The sequence below is a fragment of the Strigops habroptila genome, chromosome 7 (assembly GCF_004027225.2).
Source record: "Strigops habroptila isolate Jane chromosome 7, bStrHab1.2.pri, whole genome shotgun sequence".
Lineage (NCBI taxonomy): Eukaryota > Metazoa > Chordata > Aves > Psittaciformes > Psittacidae > Strigops > Strigops habroptila.
This window is the reverse complement of record NC_044283.2, coordinates 56,122,314-56,150,293: the sequence shown is the minus strand read 5'-3', so window position 1 is coordinate 56,150,293 and position 27,980 is coordinate 56,122,314. Positions and strand designations below refer to the sequence as shown.

General features: G+C 41.1%; 2 protein-coding genes across 4 annotated transcripts in view; one reads left to right on the top strand and one right to left on the bottom strand.

Annotated features, from left to right (window-relative positions):
- Nucleotides 1-2,202, top strand: part of SH2D4A (SH2 domain containing 4A) — a 53,464-nt gene extending 51,262 nt beyond the window's left edge. For both annotated transcript variants that reach the window (XM_030492967.1, XM_030492968.1), the window contains exon 9: nucleotides 1,189-2,202. In XM_030492967.1, the coding sequence (XP_030348827.1) occupies nucleotides 1,189-1,281 (93 nt within the window). In that variant the 3' untranslated portion in view covers nucleotides 1,282-2,202. The remainder of the gene's footprint in view (nucleotides 1-1,188) is intronic.
- On the bottom strand, nucleotides 2,106-27,442 carry CSGALNACT1 (chondroitin sulfate N-acetylgalactosaminyltransferase 1). 2 transcript variants are annotated; one of them, XM_030492964.1, is made up of 9 exons: nucleotides 27,399-27,442; nucleotides 22,733-22,989; nucleotides 20,183-21,104; nucleotides 11,851-12,067; nucleotides 10,519-10,620; nucleotides 9,575-9,753; nucleotides 9,064-9,158; nucleotides 5,887-5,968; nucleotides 2,106-5,524 (listed from the first exon to the last, which is right to left on the bottom strand). In XM_030492964.1, the coding sequence occupies exons 3-9, from the start codon at nucleotides 20,814-20,816 to the stop codon at nucleotides 5,241-5,243; spliced, it is 1,593 nt and encodes a 530-aa protein (XP_030348824.1). In that variant the 5' UTR covers nucleotides 20,817-21,104; nucleotides 22,733-22,989; nucleotides 27,399-27,442; the 3' UTR covers nucleotides 2,106-5,240. The 2 variants fall into 2 exon arrangements, with proteins under 2 accessions (XP_030348824.1, XP_030348825.1); XM_030492965.1 differs by lacking the exon at nucleotides 27,399-27,442 and having other exon boundaries at nucleotides 22,733-23,391.
- Between the last annotated feature and the right edge of the window lie 538 nt (nucleotides 27,443-27,980).

Sequence of the window (27,980 nt, the reverse complement as noted above, 5' to 3'; positions counted from 1 at the left end):
TCTGTGGTTGTGGGGTCCTGGCGAGTTGGGTAAGCAGAAAATCCTGTTTGCCTCCAGCTTCAGCGTGAAAGAGAACAGGGTATCTTTATAATGTCAAAGCAGACAAGGTGTAATACCGGGCAAAGATAAACTAACGGAAGGGAAGGAAGAGGATTGGCAAGTTCTTGCAACAGTAACAGCAGTATTTGCTAGCACTGACCGCAGTTACATGGGCTCCAAGGAGGGCCAGATGGATTGTTCATTCCTTTATTGTAAGATCTTTCCAGAGACAGGACAATCATTTTGCCTAAAGGTTCATTTAAAATCCATGTTTCTTTTAACTAAGTGCCTAGCATAATACAGACATGGCTAAACAAAACTGGACATGAGGAAAACATCCATGCTCATTTGCTGTATGGAGCTCCACTTGGGCTACCTGAACTTGCTTCTTGCATGGGTTTCACAGTTCAGGCTGTAATTGTTGAAAGCAGGAGCTGTACATCTATTGGTACCAGAGCCAGGGGATTTAATAGATATGCACCGCCAGGCTTTAAAGATAGAGCCATGCCCACAGCCTGCAAAGAACCCTACTGACCCCCTGCACTACAGCTGCTGTAGGCAGCAGACGTGAACCCACTCTGTGAACTGCCCTACTGGTTTGTGCTTATCATCCACCAAGTGACCACAAAAGAAGGCAAGTTCTCACCATGCACCTACTGCCAGGATGGAGAATGAGGTGGGAAGCAGAGACTGTACTATCAGGGAATTTCCTTGTTAGAACACGTCTTGCCTGAGCAAAGGGCATGTGCTCACTCCAGGATCCACCCTTGTCTCTCCCACAAATGCAGCTGGGAGCACAGTCCCCAACCACCCTGTCCTGCTTGCCTGCATGCTGCACAGCCCTCGCTCCAGCACTTTCTAGGCAGGGCAGCATTTCATACCATAGAAGCTGTGGCTGCTTACAAGACAAGCTAGTACCTTTCCAACAACTGCCAGAGTCATGTCACTGGGTTACTGCACCGAGCACAGACATTGCTTTATGAAAACAGAGCCATGTGGATCCCTCTGTGAGTTCCCTGGGACACTAAGCGGTCTCACACAGATGAACAAAACACCTTAACAGAGGCAGGGAGACTTGCCCACCCTGTGATGTTGTGATAAGTAGGGTCTGTTTGAAAGGTGGTGCTTAATCATATCCTTTATCAACAGGACGAACCCATCACTTCCCTGGGAAAGGAGCTGTTGCTTTACCCATGTGGCCAAGAGGACCAAGAGCCAGATTACATCTCTCTCTTTGAATGAGCCTCCTGGTCTCACTGTGCAGCCCCATGCCCGTCATCACAGACTGAACTTCCAACTAGAGCTGTTGATGCTTACCTGAAATAGTTGCCATCAGTACCTCTATTTTATATCCTTCACAACGAAGCAGTGGGAGGATAAGTACTGTTGTGAGCTGTATCAACTGAGTTAATGGATGCATCAGCCCAGCAAGCTGCAAAGCACTTAGATGTATCCTGCACAATGGAGTTAATGAAGTGATGAAGTAATCAGTTGAACAGGGAGATACTGCCATGTATTTTCAGTGGGTGTTTGCAGATTTCCTGGGGGACTTCTGTATTCAAGCTGCCTTTTGTTCTTGAATGCCAGGTTGTGTGCCATCTGGGAAATAGATTAGTATCTACAGTTGAATGAGATCATACCTTCTTGAAGGCACGAAACAACTTGGACGGGGTGAACTGTCTCGATACAGTAATTTGCATAATGTGAAGATTAATCCTGTAAAATGCTGTGCCCTTGGAATCAAGGATGCTCAAGCCAAACATCCAAGCAAACCCTCTGTGCCTTTCAGTGAAAGGTGTTCTCTGTGAAGAGGCATTTTCATGAAAAATACATTTTTAAAACTCCTTTAGCCTCTGAATGTAGATCCTCATCCTTTTAACTTGTATTTAAGTCTCACACTAGCCTTTCTGCATAGAGAGAGATTAACCTTTTGAAAGGGAAAGGAGAAGGTATACAGGAATTTGTATGAAAGACTTCCACATGCACAGAACCTAAAAGATGTAAGAAGCAGTGCCTATATCAGTATTAGTACAGTTTACAGAAGAGTGTTTGCCAGCAAAGAATGCTATTTTGCAAAATGGAGCTATTTATTGCAAGTTGTGTCCAGATTACCGAGATGCATCTGGTGTAAACTTTAATATAGAACTTGATCTTTCAACATAATGTTTTCTCTTTTTATCTGTTATGCTGCTCTTTAAATACATACTTCAGAATATTGTGGGAGAGGCTGCGCAAATCACATACAAAATGAATCCTCACCCAGATTCCCTCAGGTTGTTGCACGTGACAAACTGTGTGGCTGAGGGTTGTGGTACAAATCTGAGAACATTTTTTAGAGACACAATTCTCAAGTCATGAACAAGAGTCAACCTGGTTTCAGTTGTTTATCTGTTCCATTCTTTCTGTTGCATCAGGGCTATTCTGCTTAACTTGGGGAAGCAGTCAAAAACTTCAGTCTTATGTTGATCTAAGCCTTGCAGAATACAGAATAATAGAAACTGTTGCAATCATCTGGTCTTAAAATTTACAACTACACTGATAGGTGGTTTCCAGACAAGAAAAGAGGGGACAACAGCACTCCAGTTACAGCAGGTTTAAGTCAGGAGATAAAGTCTTCAAGTGAGATTCTGAAAGTGACGACACTCTGGCAGGGCAAATGACATAAGGAGCTTCTTGAGAACTATATCACATGTATCAAAGAGATACTTTCAAATTAATCTGCACCAATCATGAGAGGTAGTGCCACAATATTTGTAGGGGGAAAAAAATCTCTCCTTTCCTCTTCATGAACTGTTTCTTTTGAAAAATGTGCCTAAAATGAAAAGTCACTCAGAGATCCTAGAGAAAAGTTAGCATCAGTTTTCATGTGAAGAACGTGCCACAGCTGTTGTCCTGTTGTCCTGTCCTGTCCTACTTGAAAACATAACTTGTGAAACTCCCACAGGGGATGGATGACATGCTTGCTAAGGTACCCCAAGTAACAAAATGTTGAATTAACAGGTGCCCAATGCTTCGAATTACAGAGTAATATAGGCTCGAAGAGGCCTCTGGAGATCAGCTGTCTACCCTTGCTCTACAAGTGTAGCCAACCTCAAAGATACATGAAGTTGCTGAGGGCTTAGGGAAACTTAAGGGAGGATAAATTAAAAACATCATGGAAATATTCAGGTTAGGCTTGAGGCAGGTTATGATTATGAAACTTTCCTAATACACACCGCTCAGTTTCAAACTCAGGTTAAGTGGGACTGTAGGAACAACTGTCACTTTGGAGCAGCTGAGTTACCATAGCTCTCACAGATATTCAACAAGCTATACCTGTCTCCTCTTACCGTATATTTAAAAAGTTACTCCATCAAAACAAAGCCCTTTATAAATAATTTATCATGCAATCTGGGAACAAAAATGTTCTTTGGAGGACCTACTTGAGTTATTGCTGAATTTTTTATGGCAAGTTATGTATTTGGGGGTTGGGTTTTTAAGCATACAGAGTTTCCATTCTGTTTGTTGTACTTTTGCATTGGTTTTGGACATTTGGTGATTTGCAAGGCAATTGCAATGCAGATCATATGCATCCAACAGAAGAAAACCATGTGTAAACATGTGTCAAGGGAAAAGGTACTTACAGTAGCATGGTTTCAGCCTTCAGATTGGGCACACAGTGCTTTCAAAAGAGGTTCATAAGTGCTCTCCCAGTGGCACGACAAAAAGCATGTTATTCATTGTTCAGTGCTATCTTGCATATTTCTTCCACCAGCTTTTTCAAGCCAAAAACCAAATGAAAATCTATTTTCAGACTGCTTTGAATTAATCTGAAGCTATAAACCAAAGAGACCACTTGGAGAAACAGCATGTAGGTAAGCAAATAGGATTTCCAAGCCCATGCGGTTTTTGTTGGCTAGTATACATTAAAATGACAAACAGCAGTCAGCATTAGAAGAAAAATGCTTTATAAGAGCAGTAACTCATGCTTTCAACAGTTTTAGGCAATTGAAAAAATCTGTTAAGAAGGAGACTAATTTTTGGGATGCACCTATAATTATCATAAGAGAATTTGCAGGGTCCAGTAATCCATCACAGAAATTTATTTTGTTAATTACAAAAAGCTTGCAATGCCCTGGGCCAGATTCTACATTTGGCTTAAAAGGAATACTTTGGTATAAAATCAGAAAATGGTCATTAATTTTGGTATCTGACATTCAGTGTTTAAAGCCTCCAGCTAAATCAGTACTGCAAGTTGATATATATTTCCTTTTCTTCAGCATGGTAAAGCTTCTGTCTCCCAGCATCCAGATTGTGTAGAAAAATCACTTCACTTATCTGAACTCAGTTTCCATCCACAGGAAACACAGATCTGCAGAGCATTTTTCAAGTCTTGGAAGGCTGTTACTATTTCCTAGTAAGGCTAGAAGTAGAAAACTTGAAGTATGACAACGTAATTCCCAAGCAAAACCAACTTCATTTAAAAATAAATCTTGAGATACTTACAGTATTCTAAAGCACAAATACATCATCTAATTCATGTGATATAACATGGCTCAGTGCTTTTGGTTTGCTGTCTGCAAAAGAGAACAAGTACTACTTTCCAGTGTTTTGGAAACACCACACTTGACCAGTAGGACTTTCTCCTTCTAGATTTTAGAAAGCACTTTCTGAGGTGCCTCTTGCCTCTGAATGAACTGGGAATACCCTGTCAGTGCACTGCTGCTGTTTCCCCACTCTAGCTCCTTAAGGGAAAAAGCTTTTTGGTCACTCCAGCTTAACCATCCTTAACAATCAGATGTCATTCTCAGAGCAGGAGCCCTGCCCTTCAAAATAGACAGAAATAGCCCTTTTTAGATATGTCAGGTTAGATGTAGAAAATACCTTATTATTATTGGCCCCACAATGGGTCAATCCTTTAAGTAACTGTACACATCTTACAAACATTTCAATGGAAGAGCTTATCCGTTTGTTATTGTGAATGCCACACTGTCATTCGTGTAATGTTCATTGTCTCTGTGACCTCAAATCTCATCAAGTGTTCAGGTCTCCCCTAGAAGCAAGTGCTGAACAGTCAGGCTGATGGAGTACTTAAAAATTCTGCTGCCATCCTGCTGGAATCGCCATGCTCTTTCAGTATCATCTCATCTTCTCTTGTTAGCAGCTCTTTTCCAAAACACCCTACGGTCCAATTCAGAGGGGTTTTTCCTCCCTTTCTGGCATCATGTCTTCTTCTTTCTCCATTTCCGTCTATGCAGGTGTGTCTCAATCTCTTGCTTGAAAACAAGCATCCCAAGCTGGCCATGAGAAGCCTCATTCATGGCCTTGGATTGTATGCACATTTTGTACTGCTCTGGGGCCAGCTCATCCAGGCACTGCTTTTCATGCCACAGATGGAAAAGACCCCTGACAGGCGTTCGGATCACCATGAGGTTGCTGTGAATGTATTTGCGGTACAGATGTACATCTTCACCACCCCATCCTTTAATGTCCAGATCAAAGCCACCTGACACAAACAAAATCCAAAATAAAACTAGAAATGTATACTAGCAAATTAGCACTATTGATTGTACTACAGCTATTCTCTGACTCTAGTCAGCCCTTTAAAACAGCCAAACTTTCTGCCAACATCAAAGCTTCCAAATTTCTTAGCTTCAAATCTTTCACTATCAGACAAAATTGCTTTATTTCTATTGAGCAAAGCTTTGATTCTGGTAACCTCTATGGCACCTAGGAACAGTCTGAACATCTAACCACAGCACTGCTGCAAATTAGAGGCATAGACACACTGGCAAAGGAAAGGGAAGCTGCTCACAGTTTACTATGTCTCAGTAAAAAGGCAGACGTACTAGAGTGTATTTTTCTTACCTATGTTGATAAAATCAGATCTGTATTGGCAAGTCATCCCAAACCCAAAGTCTCTCCAAAATCCAGTTTCTTTTTTAATAACCTGCATGGAGGGAAAGGAATGTTTATATGGGAGCAGAAGTGCTTGCAGTGTGAGAAGCAGACAAGTCCCTGAATGTGGGCAGAAATAGAAACTCTTTAACTCTTCCCCATGTAAACCCATGGCTGATCCTGAACCAGTTTTTGTAGATACTCAGTGCATGTTTCTGCACCAAAAATTCAGCTGTGTCATTAGCTATCATGGATAAACCCCTGATCCACTCCTGCTGTTGTAGACCAAATGGAGCAATATCACATCTCTCTATGGAGTTTGCTTCTTTGCAGGCAAAACATCCTCCAAAGTTGTTGGTTCCTGTGGGATTCAAATCCAATGTAAGAAACTTTCTGGCAGACCAGGGAAGCCAAACTCAGCTGTAGAGCAGAATGTGGCATCTGGATTGTGGAGCGCAAGAGCTCTGGAAGAAAACAGTGGTTCTGATCTGATCACACAACTGACAGCTTTTTGATTACCTCAATTTTGACAAAAATTAGGAAAATGGTAAGAATAGTTTTCCATTACAGAACTGCTAAATCCAGCTAAAATTAAAGTCCAGAAATGTTAGGTGGTAAATAGTTATCCCATAAAAGCCTTTGTAATAAGGAATGTGCAATCTACATTACTGACATGGACCATGAACACATTATGTATTGCAGGTAGAAGATCAGAGCAGTAGGAAACCATGGCTATCCTTTTCAAAAGCAGATATCCATATATAGATCCATAAGGTCATAATTCAAGTGACCTAATGCAATGTGGTGATACATCCAAAAGTTTCGAGGGGCTGGGACAGGTATTTAAATCCTCTAGGCAAGTCAGCAGTACTTGACACTCTTGAAGATCTGGTTACAAACCCACCCTTTTACAGCTATTTTTGAAAATTTTGGCTGCACTTGCCACAGAGTTACAGAAAATGACGAGACAATTTTCATTTCTGGACTTACAAATCCCAGCATTTTCTTTACCAAAAAAATCCTCTTCCAAAATAGTCTCTCCTGATCCCTTGTTCATGCCTCCCCTTTTTGTTTATAACTCTTGCCACTTCAATGTTTTTTTTCTTACTGCTTGTGTGGCTATCTCTTTCTTTTCTGATTTCTCCTTTCCTTGATAAAGCCAAGTTGCTGCAGAAGCCAATTAAAAAGAAACAAGATTGTATCTGTCAAGTCTGCAATGTAACAGAAGGTTTCCATAACGTTGCACTTACAGCAAGCTACTTGTATGCATTAGCATTATTATTTCCCATCAGTGCAAGTGGCTGCTGCACAAATCAAATTCTGTCAAAGACTGCTGAAGGCTTTTCTTTTTTGTCTCAGGAGCCCAAGTAGCAGGACAGAGTGCTAACAATGTCTTCTCTTAATGGCACAGATCTGGCCTCATGCCTGGGAACTAATGTGGGCTGAAAATATAAAAATCTACATAAAAATTAGATTGGCAGTACTTCTTTAAATCAAGCTTTTCTGACATAAGCATCACATTTTACAATTCAAATATTAGCTATAAATATTTGCACAATCCTGACAATGTACTTCGTGGAATTTATGTCAGCTTGAGAGCTAAACTCTCTTTCATTTCCTAAGCACAGTGCTTAAAGCCTGAGGATCCCTGATGGGCTCTCATCAGAGAGAGAACTAATGTGAATCCCATGGTATTACCAGAATAAGTTTCTTCTGAGAAAAAGAAAAAAAACAGTAGAAAGGATTTTCCAGACTTTTCAGTGAAAGACTTACTGGCTACCTGTTGGATAACACAGGGAGCAGTAGACAAAAAAGATTTTAAAATATTTTGGGTGGACTTTTCAAACTCTCATTCTTCATTTTTCTAGAGGGATTGCAGGAAGTTGTGGTAGTCATGACAGAAGACTGGTCTCACACCCTTAGTCATCTTTTTCAGCTGTGACTACTGCTGGGCTCACAACAACCCTAATTCTTACCTACCAAAAACAATAGAAGTTGGGATGCTCTGGAGACAGTGTCCAGCCTGGCACACGATGAGCCCTGAGAGGTGCAATGCCTGGCAGTAAGAGGGGCAGCTTTGGCAGTCTGAGACCTGGCCCAGAGGAAGTGAATGAAGCTGCATAGCTGGTTTATGCTTCAATTTGAAAATTCAGCCACTTACCAGTGCTAGTGGGCTGAGGACCAGGACCTGCTGACTATGGAGAGAAGCAACAGTGGAGGGTGTACATAAAGGGAAACCCATCACTTCTACCACCCCTTTAGCTTCAAGACAATTTAATGCCAGAGCACAAGAGAATGGAGAATAGAATCTGCAGCAGCACCACGTAATGGCTCTACCACTAGCATTCATGTGAACGTCTCATCTGTGTGCTCTGCTTCTTCCTCACAACAGCTTCCTCCTTTTCAAGGAGACTCCTCTGGGTTTAACTACACATTTTAATCGTATGCCTTATGGCAATGTTTTTAAACATAATGCTTTGTTCTCACACCAAAGATAGCAGGTGAGATGGAGATCAGTGGAGCTAAGCTGTTATATCAGCATCAGATTAAAGCCAGAAGGGACAGCTCCAAGCATGTCATTTGACTCTGAGACAACATGGTATATTTCAGAAACATACTGTCTGCTTGCAGGCAGTTTAATCATGAACTGTGGGATAGGAAAAGCCACTGAAGGTGTTCAAGTATGTGGGGAAAATAATTGTGACAGCCCCCGTAATTCTGTTTTCACTGACTCATCTAAGGATATCTATGCTTTTTACAAATGTCAGCTACCCAAGATGCAAGCAAAGAAACTACTAGGTAATAGGGAGAAATGAGAGCAAGATCAGGGACTGTCACCCCAAGACAGCACACCATGGAGGAACTGTTCACCAATTAGAAAACTGCTTCTGGCAGAGAAGCAGAAATGGTTTAAATCCTTAGGCTCCATGTATAAAACATCAAACAAGGGTTAAAATAAATGATACCACGATACTTCCGTGGGAAACTTAACTGCAGAACTCACAGTAAGGTGACTGCTGTAGTTAATTCTGTCTGTGTGGTGGTCACTGTGCACAAGGAACAGGGAAATGCTACCCAAGAACACATGCACCTTTAAAAAACGCTTTGTCCAAATAAAAGCAGCCATTAAGAGAAGCGCGTACTTACCAGCTGCTGTTTTAAAGATGGGATGGAATCATGGTGGCCATAAATTATACTAGGGTTATACTGGCTGAAGAGGACAGGATAAAACACCTTCTTCCCTGGAAATGACAATGGGTTATTTATTTCATTTTAAAGCTGTATAAAACTCACTTCTCTTCTTACAAGACGCTCTCCAGGCCAGATCAAATCCAGACAAAGTCACACAAATTTTGACTGAGCCTATGTTCTTTGCATGAGAATATGAATGTGAGGATAATATAATTAACAAAAAGATCTTGTTCCAGAGACCACAGGTGCTGAAGACAAGAAATTCATCACAGTGGAAGCAGGAGTGTTATAACCTTTCAAAAGGCAACCAACAATGGAATTTTTATACATCTGAATTAATTCTCTAAGTTTCAAGAATGATTTACAGCAGCTTCATTACCAATTCAGAGAAGAATACTCTGGTGAAGACTGTTACACAATAGGTAAAAATCTGTTGAAAGACAATACACTTCATGAGTAGCAGTACCTGGCTGTGTGTTCAATCTACAGGAGTTTAGGAATTCAGCTGTGAAGTATATGTCCACGTCGCAGAAAAAGAGAACAACATTGTTTCCTTTCCAAAATCGAGCACCAACATCTAATCCTTTGCCCCTGGAAAATTCTTCATTCAATTGGATGAAGGTGAAGTTCTTGAAGTTGGCTGACCTGAAAGAAAATATTCAGCAACTGACCCTGTCCTTTCAGCTCTTAATATGTATGAAACAATTGACCTAGAAATTTGTAATGTCACAGTTCTAAGAGCAGTTTGAGGGAAGAAATGTCCACTGTGAGATTTCCACTATGTGTACATTCAGAGCTTAACCTGTGTACTCCTATGCTAGTATGCTTGTCACAAACTTTCTTTGGGCAGACTTCACAAAAATCCCAACAATGCTTAGATGGACAAAAATACCTTTAGTAAGCAAATATAAAATACCTGTAGTTGTATTACTGTACCTATACAAGAGTCTTCTTCCCACATGGAGATGATAACAAAATACTTCACTGCCACATGATCTTGACAAACACAGCTATGCAAGTAAACACAAGAGACCAGACCTGGTCTCTAGTTCCTGTGTGCTCTACTGAAACTGTCTGCACATGCCTTTGGAAGTTAACTTCCAATCCTAATAGTTAAAGTTACTTTCAAAAGCACTAAAGAAGCTGCCAGTGCGAAAAAAAGCTGCACTGAGGTAAATTCATTAACATCTGCTTTGTGGTTCTAAAAACCAGCATCACAAAACCACAAACATGGCACTGTCAGGGTAAGACTGTCAGGGTATGTATCTCACACAAAGGAAAGAAAGCTGTTTTCTCCAATGCAGTTTAGAACTTTTTGGTACAACTACAAGTTTGGACAGCTATCTAGTCTCCAATTCATGGTACAATTGCTGTGTATGAACAGCACACATCAGATACTCAGGTACTTACTTGGAGGTATTTTCAAGTATCGATTTGACTTCATTCATTTGTTCTTTTCCAAAATAAACTACAGTGAGGTGAATTCTCCCATCCTGCTGAATGCCTATTTCCCTAGAGAATAGAAACAGAATTGTGACTTGTGCCAGAAGTTAGCATTCTTCAATAACCTACACACACTGGGCAAGACAGAGTAGGGTGAACCTTCGAAGGCATCCCTGAGGGCACGATTCACTGACAGAGATCCTTGTCCTGACAAGGGGCTCTACCTCTGTCAGATGGGACAGAAGATTATCTTTCAGGCAGATTAGGAAAAAACACTGCAGTTTTTATTATATTAATAGGAGGACACTGTTAAAATAGGTCATCCCGCCCAGGAAGAATGATCAGGTAGGCAATAACTCTAGCATTTAGGAGAATATGAGAAGTGGGGGTTATAGAAGCTATACATAGCTATAGAAGCCTACCTCTTAACCTTGATTTTTTTGGTAACAGATATTTCAGAGTTCAGATCTTTGGCATTCTGTTAAGAAACATTTACTAAAATCTAAGTATCAACCAGAGATCAAGCCAGCAGCCTAAGGATAGGACCACTATGAACTAATGCTAGACATCATGCCTCACTTGTACAAGGTTTAGTCAGCAAGAGTTCATCTCTAATCAGCAGAGATCAGCATGAGCAGAGGGTGATTTCTCCCATCCTAAAACAAGCATCTATCAGATGGCTAATTTAGACAAGAAGTCTAATTTTAGATGGCTGTAATCAGGCAAAAAAAATCCCTTTGTAAGAGTCAGTATCTGTTGCTAACACAGTCTTTTCTGGGCAGCTATTTAAAGCTACATCTCAAATAAATTCTCCCTCCACACATCAACTCCATGCTGAAAAACAGAAGTTTGAAAGTAACTATCCTGAAAGTTCAAATACATTTCCTTCTTGCCTTTTATTGCCTTAATCTTCTCTCTAATAGGAGTTAGCAAAGTGTCTGGGAGCACTAATTCCCCTTCTCCTTAGAAATGTTCCTTTACAACTAATGGCATGAAGTTCTCAAGTTACCACAGTGTGTGGGCCCCAGCAAAACAGATGGAGACACATAAGCCAGGTAAATGCAAATCAGAAACCTTGATGACTGGAATATAATTGCTTTTACTGCTCATCACAACACATTAAGCAGCCAAACGTTTTTCAGTCTCTATAATAATCTCAAAAATTATTTCTTAGTGGCACAATGAAATATTATGTAAAAGTAGTATGATTTTTACTGATTAAGGCCTTGATAACTTCTAAAATTGCATCCTACTTTCCAAGTAAGAAAAAGCAAAGTCAGCACTGCAATGGGAACCCACCTGAAATTCTGCATGAATTGCCGAAATTTGCTGGCTCTCTTGGCCAATGGCACAATGACATTAATAAGTGTGTCAGCTACATTGACATTTTCATTTTTCACTTTCATTATCGGACCAAATGGCCGGAATAAACCAATCTTCTTGAACTGATGTTTTGTGTCTCCTTTGAAAGTCAGCTCATACAATGTGCCTTTGTCTTTTTCTGTACGGTAGATCCCTACATGAAAACAAAAGAGAGGAGACTTTGGGTTAAAGTGGGGCTCCTTGGGAGATAAAAAACGATGCAATCTTCACATGCTACACTTAAGCTGAGAAGGCAGGAGAGGCATGAGATACTTGCTTTTAAACCAGTCCGCAATCCACCATCCACTGTTGGAGGCTCTTACCCTGGCAGGGACACAGCCCTGGGTTGCAGGAGCTATTTGTTATTCTCACAGGCATATTCCTAGGCTTGGCCAAGTTACAAACCCCTGAAAGTTACCAATTGCTCACACCGAGCAGACATACTGTCCTTATTTTTCAGACTGCTCCAATTGCACACTGCAGGCAGGCATGGTAATAACGATGCAGAGAGACTGCGAAAGGCAGCCTGCCTCTCCGCAATATGAGTGATTAGGCCATCTCCCAGAAAAGCAATTTCCTGATGAGCATACTCCTTTCCTCCTTTCTGGGAGGTTCTCTGGAAAGTCCCCTAAAAAAACTGTGCAACCAGGCCCCAGCAGCCATCAACTTCACCCACTGCCAATCAAGACAAAACTCTCCTGTTACTCAACTCTCAGGAGACTTATTTTTTTGTGGCAATGATGCCCACTCCTAGGTGAGTAATGGTCTGCAAGGATGACACTTATCAGAGTTTGTCAGAGGCTAGACCCAGGACACACATTAGATGGTCTCCAAGGATATTTAATTCATACAGGCATGTACTTACTTCCTGTATAGAAGGAACTTTTAACACATTTGATGGGTGAAATGCTGAGGGCTGGCATGAACTATAAAAGTATCGGTCATGCCCCACTGAAATACTATTCTGATACCTGAAATGAGATAAAGTTGGCAAAAGGCTATAGATTTTACCCACTTTAAATGATGCTACTGTGCATACTGAAATAAAGATTTTTCATAGTTAGATCCATTAGGTTTAAGAAGGAATAATTAAATGTTAATTCAAATTATTTGCTAAGCCACTGTAAATATCCTTACAAATTCATCAGTAGAAGAGCATAATTGCAATGCCTTCTATTTCTTGTAGAATCTCCAGTGACAAAGCAAAACTCACCTGGAAAAAAAATCCTCCACTTGACTTATTTCTTCTTTTTTATTCCTCCCCATCTGGTTATGAAGAACAGCTTGACCAAAATAATATCTTTTTTTTTTTATATTCTTTAACCTGAAGTAATTTTTTATGTATAGCATTGTTGTGCATCTGACCCATAGATTGTCAGCTCTGTCTGTATTTCTTGTGAAGGTCTGGGTCAAAGGTTTGTTTGAACTGCAAAGTGACATAAACTCTAAATCTTGTATTGTGGATTTTATATCGGTATGTTCAGAACATCCAAAAGATTAATGAGGTATTAATTTATGGGGCCAGAGTTCTGTGAATTGTCTTATCTTCACTATCAGTGTGTGTTTTTTTCTTAATGAGCAATGTATGCAGATTTACTGAGCTGTTATTCACTTCATGTTTTATTTTTAACATAAGCTGATTCAACAAATGCTCCAATCCTCCCTCCAGCATAGCAGATGAACCTAGTGAGATAGCAGTTCCATCATTATTTTATTGCTAATCTTTTAAAGCCATGTCCTTGATTCTCCCTAGCTTATCCCATATAGTCTGCACAAAATGCAGACCATGAACTACATCTGTGATTAAACTTGAGCCTGCACTTGAGATCATTTGAATGGTGGCCTAATAGTCCCTGTATTTCCTCCTCCTGGTGGCCAGAGAATGGAAATCTGGGCCTTCAAATTCTGCTCACCCATTTACTCTTACAGAAAGCCTGCTGATGATCGGAGCATGTTGCTGGGTACACTCATTTACCCAGGCAGGTTTTGAACCCACGTCTTGCGAAGAAAGTTTGTGCTGTGGACGGGTAAGGTAGCCTTTTGATATTAAGCTAAACAAAAATATAAACTAAATCTGATTTGCATTTTCTCTAGAGAGAAACAAATAGGAGTGTTTTGCAGATTTGACATAGTGAACTGACATTTTTTCATAACAACAAGGATCTAAATTAAATTAACCAATTTAATAATATCTACCATGCAACATCTAAAAGTCTTCGCTTCTATATCCTCTTCTACCCCTGTCAAGAAACAATGACCCCACAAATACCACTTCCCCAGAGATATGTACTACGTTTGTGGAATAGAGGAAGCTTTGCCAAATAAGCAAGAAGCACCTTAAAGCGGAATGCATGTTGTGACCCAAGGAATCCCTCCTACTGCTATACACATATCTACAAAGGCTGCTTCTAACTCTGCAGTTTTGTCCTTGCTCAGAACTTCTACTATAGCTAAAATCAAGCAGCTTAGGTGAAGGCAAGGTTCCCTTATGCAAGATGGTAACCCAAGAATTTATAATCTTAACATTTTATCTTGAAGAGAACTGTATGCAAGTTTAACGCATACAGTTTTTTACCATTGAATTAAATATGGTTATTCTTGATGCAAATTTAAACCATTTGTTTTCCTTTCTTAAGCATCTTCTTTCCTTTTGTATGTATCTTTTTTTTTAGAAGCAGAGAACAAAATGATTTGCCCAAGGTCAGGCAGTGAGCCTTGGAAATAAGCCTAAATGTCTTGAGTCACTCCAGGGACTCACCCAGCAGAACATCCTGCTTTTCACAGGATTTTTCCGTTTCCAAAGGCACTACTTCATTTCTGCCATCGAGACCTTTTACATGATTCAGAAAGATGCATCAAGCAGCCTCAGTTCTAAGTGGTGTCGCACAAGGAGAGGAAAAAAATAATCTCAAAAAAGTAAAACAAAAAACCTTTTCCTGAAAAAGTTGTTGCTGAAACAAAAGCGTTGGAAAGGCCAGATGTTCACTATGGATAAAAGAAGGTTAATTGAGCATCTATTGCTTCCATTACAGCAGTATGTTTCAGGTTATACACCATTCCTTTCAGAAGCAGGGAGAAAAGTCAAAGTCTTTGGAAATGCAATGTAAAAATGTGAACAGGAGCTTAGAGTCAGCAGAGAGACTGGCCCTAGAATGAAGGGGAGAAGCAAAGAAAGACCTGGGTGGGCTGACTGAAGGGTTGACTAAAGAGCAGTAAGTGTGCAGTTTTCAGAACAGCAACTCCCGGGCTCTCTAAAGAAATGGAAAATACCTGATCTCTATTCAGCAGGGCAGACAAGCAAGTTTCAGACATCTACATGGAACTGGTAACTAGCTAACAGCCATGCAACCTTAACAAAATCCTGTTGAGTGCATGACAATTTTAGCCTCAGTTCCACGGACCATAGGTTTCATGTCTTCTACTGTAAACAGAAACGCTCCCTGGACCTGAGCTCATTACTTATATTCTGTTAGATGTTGTTGGAACCACTATTATGATTTATTAGTATTCACTGTCCCCATTTTAACTCAATATGATGGTGGTCTTTCCACTTCATGTGCATGTTATCCTTTGAGGAAGAGCATCATCCTTACTCTCCATAAGCTTCCAAGGCAAAACTGCATCAGGTCGCCCACCACCAGTAGCTGTCATCTTGAGAAAGCAAAGCTACTCCTCTACATCTGCCTCCGAGACCATATTTAAAATTCTAATGTCATGGTTCAAGCCCAGTCAGTCACTCAGAACCACGCAGCCATTCACTCACTCCCCGCCGGGTGAGATGGGGAGGAGAATAGAAAGAATGTAAACCCCACAGGTTGAGATAAGAACAGCTTAATAACTAAAGTATAATATATTACTACTAGTAATAATAATCATAATGATAAGGGAAGTAACAAGGGGAGAGAATATAAAACTAAAAGGGAAAAGGAAAACCAACAATAAACACAAATGATGCACAATACAATTGCTCACCACCCACTGGCCAATATCCAGCCCAACCCAAGCAGCAATCTGGGCCTTCCGGGTAACTCCCCCCAGTTTATATACTGGGCATGACGTGCTGTGGTATGGAATAGCCCTTTGGCCAGTTTGGGTCAGGAGTCCTGTCTCTGCTTCCTCCTGGTTTCTTGTGCCCCTCCTTGCTGGCAGAGCACGAGACAGAGAAGTCCTTGATCAGGGTAAGCATTACTGAGCAACAACTAAAACGTTGGTGTGTTATAAGCATTGTTCTCAGACTAAAGCCAAAACACAGCACTGCACCAGCTAATGGGAAGGAGAAAAATAACTGTTACAGCTAAAACCAGCACATCCAGTCACTAGACAGCCACATACTTTAGGCCGGAAAACTTATACAGCATATTTGACAGTGCTATGGCAGGGCATTTCTGAAGTGACCCAGGAATTTTCTGGAACTGTTCCTATTAGGAAAGAATATCACCAGACAGTGATTGCAGTCACGTATGGAACACACCACTCAGGCTTGTCAGAATCTCCAAATTATTATCTCAATCTTTGAAAAAATGAATGACTTGCAAATCTATTCAGCTCTGCTGCCATTTACATACAATTACATCATTACAATTAGTGATCAGGCCTGTAATTCTGCCCACTGAGCAACCGGCTTTCTACTGGAAACAGAGCAGTCTTTTGCCTGCTTAGAATACCCAGAAATTTCTGATCTTTTCATGTTGTTTCTTACTAACTCCCTATAGCAGAAAACCAGCATTATAGAAGTGGGAGGAATAAGGGGGAGAGGAGAGGATTATAATAGCTGAATAGCCCAAGTGTTTCTGTGAAGAGAGAAGCAGAGCAGAGCAGCAGCCAGATGGGTACGTTTCAGGCCCAAGGGAGAAGGTGTGGTTCTTTTGATTTAAATAAGAAAAAATGGAAAATTCCACCATGTGTCAGCTATTACTCCTGGAAGGAGAACTGTCTGAGAATCCTATCCAAATTTCATGTAACAGCAAATCTGCTGAGAAGGAGTTGAGCTCAGATGTAAGGTACTAGGGTCACAATCTAATTCCCACGCATAAGTGGCTCTGTCTAGAAACTGCAGAGGATGCAACACTTATTTTAAGAGATCCCAGCCACAGAGACAAAACATTTATCCTTAAATGTAAGAAGTGTTTGAAGAAACATTTTCCCTCTGCAAAGACAAGAGTAAAGTCATGGAATGGAAAAGAAGAGAAACAGACCCTAATCAAATTTATTGCACCAAACCACCACTCTGCCTATTGACATATGTTAACAATGAACTAGTACAGAAAAAGTGGTAGCAGGTACCAGATGTGACCCACAAGAATAGGAAAAAAACAGACAAGAGGCCCAATAATGGAAGATTAACTCGCACCACTCTATATACTAGTAAGACCAGCTAGTAAGTTCAGCAACACACTTGAGTAAAGCCAGTGTCAAAGGCTTCACTGGGTAGGCAGTAAAAAAGGCACAAGTCTCACATATCAAGAGCAGTACTTAAGGTTTTGGATCCTGCTCTGACCTCAATTACCTGATTTTCATTTCAGCACATCCCTTCACCTGCTCAACCTTAAGACAAGGGCAGCAGCCCCACCTTTAACATGTGAGATGCATACAGCTTTTGTGCGTTATTGCTAGAGCAGCTGGAAGACAAAAAGTTTACCGGGTTAAGTGGTATTACTTTCAGTGCAGACCTGGCCAGATCTCCCAGAAAGCTCCAGCTATCCTGGCCAGTTCCAGAAGTGAAAACAGCTGGCTTTGGTGGCTGGGTAACTCTGCTCACTGTTACTAACTTGTTATGTAGGCAGTGGCACCTGCAGAGCACTGTCTCCAAAACAAGTTCTGAGTTCAAACCACACTCGAAATGCAGAATTGGAATAGAAAACCCAGTGCTCCCTTCTCCTGCTCAAGTTATACAGAGAAATAACATTTGTTTGTGCTTTGATCAGCAGTTTTTATCATTCTTGAAGAATTGAGGATGGGGGAAAAGAGACTGCCAACAGATAACAGAGATTTCCAAAGGAACTCTGCAGAGATATCGTTCTGCCAAGTCAGCACAGCTCCATCCCGGCATTTGCAAACAAATCTGTTTGCACTGCTAAGAAAGAATGAGAATTTGTTCCTTGCACCTACAAGAAGCAAGGGCTTGTCCTGCCGGGGAGGACACAAGGAAAATTTCTTGAGCTCAGGCTGTGCTGCACAAAGGGCTGCAGTTTCTTAAGCTCTGAGATGCACGTAGGGCTTTCTCCCTCTCCCTCTGGAGTATATCACCATGGGTGTGAAAGCCTGCGTGGCCATTAGTGCATGACGAATCTCCACAGAGTCAGCACTGCAGTTTGCATCCTTTCCCATGCCTTTCTGCACACCACATTCTGTTTTGTTCCCCAAGAACAGCACTGGTACCCAGACAAAGCCTCTTGATTGTGCATAAAGGCAGGCTTTAAGCAAAAAGGTAACTTTATTGGAATATTAAGCAATGTATGGCAGGAAACATCTCCTTTCCCCTCACCTCGCTGCGTGAAAGAGCTGGTGCCAAGAAGTCATACATGCTTATTCAGCTCCTATAATAAACAGTAGAAACATATTTTGAAATTATAAAATAACCAACAAACAGAAAAGACGAGACTGGAAGTACATAGCTCCACGACTCATCCAGATGCTTGCAGCCAGCAGCACTTCCCAGTTCTCTGCCACATCCTAGTCGCATGTCTGAGCAACAGGAATTTGGTGCAGAGGAAGTGCCTGCACCAGAGGGGGGCCAGGACCTGCCTCAACAAGGTGTCTACAGACTGAACAACTGCCTGTATCAACCACAGAGACATCACAACTCCTGAAATACGTCTGGTGCCTCTGCCTGGCTGGGAAAATCCAGCATGGCTGGAAACAAGTAAGCCCTTTGGATTTAGTGACAGAATACTGAGACAAGGAAGCACAAAATGAAATATAATCTTTTGTAAATAAGAAAATTCAGTTTTAAGTAACTTTAAACTTGGTGGCTTTGTACATAACAACAAAACTTTCCAAACCTAAAAAGCCCAACCAAAAGAACATAATAAGGATCCTTGTATAAGACAAATCATTGTAGCTGACATAGTTTTAGAACCTTATTACTTTCGTACAAAATTTATTGTAAACAAAACAGGACTGTAGATAAAGAGTATCTGAAACTAGCAGATGTTCAGGAGGTCATGTAGCAGATTTAACTGATAAGTAGAAGGACGAGGAGAAATCACTCGCTTACGTCAGTAGTGTTACCGAACTAATTAAGCTGGTGTAAGCATTTATCTACTGCACATGCTTCAAAGACTACCAGAAAAAAAGTCCAAGGAACGGCCAAGTGACAAAGATTGTTGGAAGAAGTAAAATGACCACCAAAGACCACTACTATGTTGTTATGCACATGCCAAAATAGGCGTGGAATTATGTAAAACGATTCTCGGACAACTAATGAATATGTGTGACGTTTATCAGAAATGTAATGAATAGGTATGTTAAGCGACAATATAATCACGGTCTGTTTGATGCTTAAATGAGACACACATTAGGAGGAGATACCCCTGTGTCTCCCAGTGCTGCAATAAAGAATACCTGCTTGTCAACTTCAACTTCATTGGCGAGTTCTTAACGAGTTCTATGAATCAATACATGAAGTAAAGACTGGTCACCGTAAAAAACGGCACTTAAAAAATCCACACTTACTGCCTCAATATTACATATCAGAGTAAAGACTGTTTAGCTCATTTTAGAATCCAAGGGCTAAGTTGCACCACTCCTGGTATAGGAGATATCCTGCAAAGGTTAGGCTTCCTAGTCATTTGAAGTTACAAATGATACCTGCTGAGTTACTGAGCCCCTCAGCTGCTGTTCTCAAAACCTATCTTGCCACTCTGACTCTGGCAGAGCTGTGCAGGTGGAAATAAGTGTAACACTGGAGTTTGGATTTGGACTGCAGTTACCAGTCTTAACACCGACAACAGGTCTGGGATTGCAGCCTGGTCATTCACCCGTTGTTTTGTCAGTTCTGAAGCAAGCGCATGACTAGAGAGCTGCGAACACACATCGGTGGTCACTACAAGAGGCTGGCAGGTCCTACTGTCACAAAGTCCAGTTCCCCAGCAAAGCTGCCATCCTGCACTTGTACCTGAGGCAGCATCACTGGGTCACAACAGTAACACTAACACCATCCCAGACACTCGTGCTCTGAGATAACACCCATCTCCCTCAGCAAAGCAGTCACACCAAAACCCCTCACTAGCACTATGTAGACCTTCTAACCTCCTGTCTGCATACAAACCTTCAATGAAGTCAGAGGCTGTGTACACACGGTGCTTTGCATTGCCATCTCCCTCTGGATTGTTCAAGCTCCCAACAGCTAACTCGATCACCTCTATCAACTCATTTCGCTTATCCTTCCTTACAGGTTTCTCCTCCGGGTGGCGCGTCAGCCCTGTCTCCAGCTGGTACACTTTCTGAAGGGTAAAGGTCTCAAAGGGCACAACTGCATACTCTGTGGACAGCTTAATGCCGCTGTGCACCTCGGCTTTGTCTATTTGAGAACGGAGGAAAGCCAGCAGATTAGCCTGGGCCTTCTCCGGGTTACTGTGGTCAAGTCGAACGCCCAAAGGGTCTGGGTGCTGGTCCTGCATGTTCTTAAACTGCTCGCTCCTGCCCTGGAGCTCAGCCTTCAGCTGGGCAATTTGTTTCTTCAAACTGATGATGTAGTTGAGGTGATACTCTTCTCGCTCTTGCAGAATGGCTTTATATCCCTCCTTCATAGCCGGACTATGCACCCTCGGCAAGGAAAGCTGCTGATTGTCACCCTTGGGTGTGCAAGCCAACATATAAACAATTGTCACCAAGCAACAGGCCACCACCAGCAGGCTTACAAGTCGGGGAAGAAATAGAACAAATCTTCGGCGGAGCATCATCGCTCAAAAAGCAGAGTCTAACCCCACGCATGCAACAGTTCTTACGTCCATGCAGTCCCACAGAGGCCTCTGGACTTAGAGTATTCTTACGCAGATGCATGTATGTGCAGGAACTGGCTTGTCAGCTCTCCTAAAACATGTGCTCTGCCTCTATATTGGGCTCTCTCTGGTGTTTACCCAACAGGACCAAAAGACAAGCTATGAAGCAGACAGGACACCTCCTGATCCTCATGGCAACACCTACGCTGCTGCAATCTGATCAGCTGGTGGCTGATGGAGCCTGAGGACCTGAAAGACAAATGACAAGGACAGTCATTCAGGCACATCAGAATTTGGTCATTCAGTCCAAACCATTAAGAATGTTCTAAGAATTTACCTCATTTCTCAGCTGCTCTGGCACATCTCAGAGCTGTGAAGTACTTGTGCTAAGACCCAGAAGGTGCCAAGACCCTTATGTGGTAAATCCTGTATGCATGCATTTAATTTTAATAACATGACTTCATCCATTGGCAATAAAAAAATCGTCCAGGCCTCGATCTCTGTCATGCTTTAGAAATTTTAGGAAGTCATCATCTACTACTTTTTGGTGAGATGTTAAGGTGCTCAGTTCACCCGAGCAATGATGAAGTGTTCTGCCTCTTGGAGCACTCAGATTTTGAGTCCCACAGCTACCGCATAGATTTCAGCTTCTAGGCATGTTTTTCCAAAACACCAGGTGGCAAATGCGGTCCCATTTGAGCTTATGAAGTCTGATCTGGAGCAGAAATCTGATAACTAAGAGACTAGAAACTATTATCAAGGCCAATTGCTGCAACTAATATTGTTTGACATATTCTACCAGATGCTCCCATAAAAACCGAAGAAGTAGAGATAGGAATTTTTAGGAGCATTCAGGCCAAGTCTTACTCAAAATCGGGGGAATCTTTGTTTCCAACTGAGAGGCTGTCAGCATTGCACACTATGTTCTCATTTTAAGGCCTTCTTCTGTTTCTTATAATGTTATAAAAAGCCTTGCAACTATGTAGAGTACTACTGTGTTTTTCACATATGCTCTCTGCTCAGGAGTAAAGACCACAGAAAAGGTTTAGGGAAAGCTAGCTTAGGTATACTTTAAAGTAAGAGAAGTTAAAACTGGGAACGTTACCATTTTTAGTAAGACTTCCTCAAGTATACTTAGAAGCAGGAAAGAAAAATTAGATGACTGAACATGAATATTGATCTAGCTGTAAGCTACATTAAAAATTGTACTGAGAATACTACCAGCAGGATTTTCAAAATCCCTAATTTTTGGCCCAAATCCATGCTGATGCAAGGAACTTCATCATTTACTCAGCTGATAGTAGACTTAGGCCAAGGCTGAGTAACGTCCTAGATTACATTGATGCTGCATTGTTAGACTCGAACACAATCAAATTAACACCTTGCTGCTCTCCCCTTGGATGCATGTATGACATTATGACACTTCTTTTGACAATAGAGATTCACAGTCCTTTTAGTCATACACCCTTGCCATCAGGGCCTTAATTAAAAACAGTTTATCTAAGAGTATCAGTCATGATCTTCAGTCAAAGTCTTCTGTAGGATGTTTTATCAACCGCTACATGACTTCCTCTCCATGCCTTGATTGGCTATTTTTCTATATACAGTAGCTATACAGCGGTATTTACCTTCGAAATGTTATCAATATTTTATCAGTTTGCAGAGCTTCTACGAAAACAAACTGCACTTTTAGAGTAGGAATTGAGGAGGCTAAAGTGAGCTATGAAAATACTACTGTATTTTTCTCAATGCTGTAATGCTGAATGGCTATTATAGTATTCAGAGGAAAATGTCATCCAGAAAATGTCAAATGAAGAATTGTTGAAGAAAATATTCAAGCAGCAGGAAAAAGGACAGGATGAAGTTGGTGCCCTTACCTTTTTGCTGTGATCTTCTCTTTGGAACGTCTTGGTCTCCTACAGCTACTTCTCAGCTTGCCATGATCATCTCCTGTTTATCTTCCTTCTTATGCCCTTCCCAGAAAATGCTTGTACTATGGAAAGCACCATCAGCCTCAGAACACCTCTTCATTGCTTTCACATTTACCAGCTGCCTACATCTTCAGTCTGTCTCCTGTGCGGTGAAAGGCTGCAGTGGAGACGCTTCCTATGGATGCACTATAAAAGCTGGCCTCCTGCAATGTAAAAGAGCTTGTCAAAGCAGGGAAAATTAATCTGAGCATTTCTGACTCTACAACAGGTCTGACTAGAAGACTGCAAGAAGGTAGTGTGCAGTGAGACAGGATCAGGAAGTGCTAAGATGTAGTACATAAAACACTGCTGTGCTTGTATGCTTCACTTCACACAATTAGTCCATTGACTGAATTGGCAGAAGCTGAACATCCCTGAAAGGATTAGCTGTGCTAACATGGCATAAACTGAAATTACATCTCAATGGCTTAGATAAACACGCAATTTCATTTCTATAAGCAGCAACAGATTTGAGTTTTGGGTAAAGAGCTCTTCAAATGTTGACCTTAAAATATATGTATGCATATATAGTCATCTTCACTAAAACATACTGGGTCTCTTTTCAGGGTACTCTCTTTCCTAGCTATTTTTCTGGTTTATAATTTCAACCATCAAAGATGCATCTTTAAAAACTCTTCAGAACAGTAAAATAACTGAGCCACCATTCTCATAATAAGGAATTCAGGCTATGGGGATTTCTGCCTTCTTCATGGGGGTTTTGACATCACAACTGGAGGCATCTTGACAACAAGCACTTATTACTCACCCCCTGCTGCTAGACCTGTCGTACTAAATGATACTGGTTGGCTTCAGTGGCACTGCCTTACAGTGACTGACATTTAAATATACAATTATTACTGTACTTACTATCTCATGGGCATGCTTGTGAAAGCAGTCCCAACCCATGTCAGTGCCAAAAAATGCAGATTACTTTAAGTCAACACTGAAGGTGGTCACAGCTAAAGCATTTTAGCTGCACAGGCAGTGCCAGAAAGCTAGGGATGGTAACTCCTCCTAACAACTGTTCTGTTGATTTCACCAGACTTACACAGTTTCACACCGAGAGAGCCTGAGATGAAGGGGAGACAAACTGAAATGTCAGTTTTTTCCAGGAACTGACAAAACCACCTCTGTATTTCACAGCAGTCAGTTGCATCAAATAGTGTTAGTCTATTTGCACAGACTATTTGCACTGAATACCCAGTGATTAGTCTGATAGACAAGGAAAGGGACATTAATTCGAAGAACGTGTCTGTTTGCAAAAACATCTTCAACCTCAGCTCAACCTGTTAGCACAGCCAGAGGTCAGCCCAGCACACAGAGGGGCTTTTCATTTCTTTTCAAGGAGCCTGAGCCCAAAAATGATCTGAACACAGAAACGGGTTCTGTCATCACTGTAAGCACTCTGTGAACGGCTCCACACAGTGGAATGTGCTGCACCATAAGGAGTGGCAAAACTTAGGGAAGTTGGTTGGTATGCACCCACCGTTACCCACCAGCATCTGGATTTTTAATGGGCTGTAGAGATAACGGAAATTTATCTCTGCACAGAAAAGACAACATCTTTTAAGCATGAATTCTTTACTCACAAAAACTAAACTGAGAATTTGAGCTTCGTACTCCCCTCACTCTTCATGTTGAGGTCAGAAATGGACGGCAAAAGAACAGTCACATTCGCAGAGGCAGCAATCTCCCAGCACACATGGAATGGGCAATGCCAAATAATTCCATGCTTTCTGCTACAGCTTCCTATTGCAGGTTTAACTCAGACTGGCAACTAGCATTTTAGGTCACAAAACTTTTTGAAATCCCTTTTTTTCTTCCCCGCCCCACCCCCCCCCCCGAGGCAGTGAATGGCAGAAGCTGCAATTAATTTTCTAGTAGGTGTTTGAAATCTCTTCACCGAACAGCAGCACACGTCACAGCGAGATTTCATTAGAAGCATATTAGTCTCCAAAACGAGCTGCAGGGAGGAGGAAACAGATGTTTCACCCAGACTTTAAGTGCCTTACACACACACAAAAAAAAGACATTCTGAAACCACTTGGCATTTGCCTTGAACTTTTTAATTACAAGGATTGCACATAGCACTGCAGACAAATTAGTCTGCTTTAAATGTTAGGGTCAAGATTTTGCCCCCTAAGCCCCTTGGTAGAAATTCAAGCCACTGAGCAAAATGGGACATGTGACAGGGATGAAAATCTAGTCTTACACAAGTGTTTAAGGTGCATGTGAAGGGAATGCAAGAAGAAATTACTTCTCCTTAATGCCAAATTATGACTTATCAACTACTTTTCAGCCCAGTTCATCTGAATTAAACAAAAGGCAGAAATAAAGGCAAGAACCTGTGCGATAAACTGACTGTGTGCACCTTTATAGCCTCTCTCTACTGTCCCCCTTGTTAAAAACCACATCAGCATTCCCTCTTGGGTTGGTACTCACACATCACAAACAAACCACTTAAAATCCTAATATCTGGTTTGCAACTGATAGAGCACTTGAAACAGAAGAAAAGGATTGTTAAGAAATAATGTCCAGAATCAAAATGCTAAATGCTAATACTTGAAGACAGAAGACAACTTACCGTAAAAATCTTCATTTCCTAATCTTTGATTCCAGAGTCATCTTCAGCAGATCTTACTCGTATTTCCATGCATTCTCTCAAAGTATCAAACCCACCCACAGAAGGACAATTACACTGTTCCCCTCTATAATTGACAATAACAATCTGATCATCTTGCAAAAAGATTTCAACAACTATTAGAAGCAGCCTTAAGCAAAACAAGAAATGTTCAAAAGCCTTAATGTTCCTGGAAATACTGTGTTTTCTTCTTGCGGGGGAGCTGAGAAGTGGCTAGCTTTACATTTAAGATATTGCTATATGTTTCTCACTCTGGAAGTTAAAAAAACAATGCAGAAGTTATAACTTTCCCCTTCTCTAGTAATCTGGATCATAGTGCTGCTAATTTAAGTGGTTCCCTCTTATCAAGATGAATAACTTTACTTACGAGCACCACGTCACTCCACCTCACCTATATTCTGAGGTCTAAGTGTACTTGCATTAGACCATCCCCTTACATGTGATAAAAAACCCCACAGAGGTTAAACATCAGTTAAGTTCTAAAATATCTTAAATGATTTCCATACGCTGAAAACATCACCGTTTATTACACATAACAACTATTACTTTAAGTAACTGCAACAACACTACCATAAGTGCTTTCTCTCCCCCAGAACAATGTTATGTGTGAAGACTTGGCAGTTTTCCACAGATCAATAACCAGCAATTATAGCAGTCTTTATTAGGAATGTTATTTTTTGTATTAGACACTCAGATTTCCACCTTACAACCACAACACACTACCCCTCTCTGCTAAACACACTGACTTGCAGGTATATAAACCTGTACCTCCTCAGTACAATTGTTAGTTGGAGGTACTATAGGACACTTCCAAAAGCCTTTACTGGACTTTCCTGGAAGTTTCCAACACTGATTATCTTCCAGAAGGCACTGTGACAGATGCATGCCCTGTCATGATCTCCAGTCTGACCTGGAGATTCCCTCCTCCTCTCCTTGCCAGAAATCCCCTGGTACAGCTAGAATCCCCTGTACCAAGCTAGGTGGTGAACTTGAACTTCATTAACTCCAGCAGAGCTGGCAGCAGAGGAGGTTTCCTCCCTTCTGAGTCCAGCATGTGGGAATGGAGGAGAGACATCTGGTTCCCACAAGCCCAATGTTGTTTTCTCATGGTAATGGAGACCCTTAAATTTTGAGCTCCCTGTACTTCAAATGAAATTTGCTGGGTAGTGTGGTATCAAGACAGCCTTTCAAATAAAATAATCAAGAGTAAACGGGACAAGAGAAAAACGTCATGGTAGACCAGGTATAAAAGTTTCGACATTGAGACAAGGAAGTGCAAAATGAAATATAATCTTTTGTAAATAAGAAAATTCAGTTTTAAGTAACTTTAAACTTGGTGGCTTTGTACATAACAACAAAACTTTCCAAACCTAAAAAGCCCAACCAAAAGAACATAATAAGGATCCTTGTATAAGACAAATCGTTGTAGCTGACATAGTTTTAGAACCTTACTACCTTCGTACAAAATTTATTATAAACAAAACAGGACTGTAGATAAAGAGTATCTGAAACTAGCAGATGTTCAGGAGGTCATGTAGCAAATTTAACTGATAAGTAGAAGGACGAGGAGAAATCACTCGCTTATGACAGTAGTGTTACTGAACTAATTAAGCTGGTGTAAGCATTTATCTACTGCACATGCTTCAAAGACTACCAGAACAAGAGTTCAAGGAACGGCCAAGTGATGAAGATTGTTGGAAGACGTAAAATGACCACCAAAGACCACTACCATGTTGTTATGCTCATGCAAAAATAGGCGTGGAATTATGTAAAACGATTCTCGGACAACTAATGAATATGTGTGACGTTTATCGGAAACGTAATGAATAGGTATGTTAAGCAACAATATAATCACAGTCTGTTTGATGCTTAAATGAGACACACATTAGGAGGAGATACCCCTGTGTCTCCCAGTGCTGCAATAAAGAATACCTGCTTGTCAACTTCAACTTCGCTGGCGAGTTCTTAACGAGTTCTACAAATCAATTTGGTGACCCAGATGGGACCCTCTCTGCTCATCTGCAGGACCCGCTGAAAAAGAAACAAAGAAAATTTTGTTGATGAGTTCCTAACAAGTTTTACGAATCAGGTATGTTATTGAGGCTGAGGAAGAATTAGCAGGATAGGGACTAATATTGCTGACCAAGACTACTGGTCAGCCATGGTTTACATTACAAAAGAAAATCAGGTTTCAGACTGCAAACTAATAACCAAGAAGCCAGAAAATTAATGCAACCTGGTCCAGTACTGAGACAGGTACCGAAGCTCCACACATAGCTCTAAAAAATGCAGCATTAACAGTTCTCATAGCTCACCTACCAACCCCTAAGCTCTGCTGATCTGCATTTCCCTATCAGTCTGGTCAGTACTGATGGACAGGAAGAGGCCAGTCCCCTGACTCAACCCCCATTTCCTTCCTCCTCCAGGTTAGAGCTTACTATGAATCAACAAGTGCCACAGAGTCCCATTTAGTTCATCACTACTGTTTTGGTATGTGGTTTTGGTCAAAGATCT

Coding starts and splice junctions, on each gene's coding strand:
- CSGALNACT1 (XM_030492964.1), bottom strand. CDS start 20,816: ATGATGCTCCGCCGAAGATTTGTTCTATTTCTTCCCCGACTTGTAAGC. Junction 9,754..10,518: donor ATACTTGAAAATACCTCCAA/GTAAGTACCTGA, acceptor ATTTTCTTTCAG/GTCAGCCAACTTCAAGAACT. Junction 9,159..9,574: donor TAGATTGAACACACAGCCAG/GTACTGCTACTC, acceptor TGTCATTTCCAG/GGAAGAAGGTGTTTTATCCT.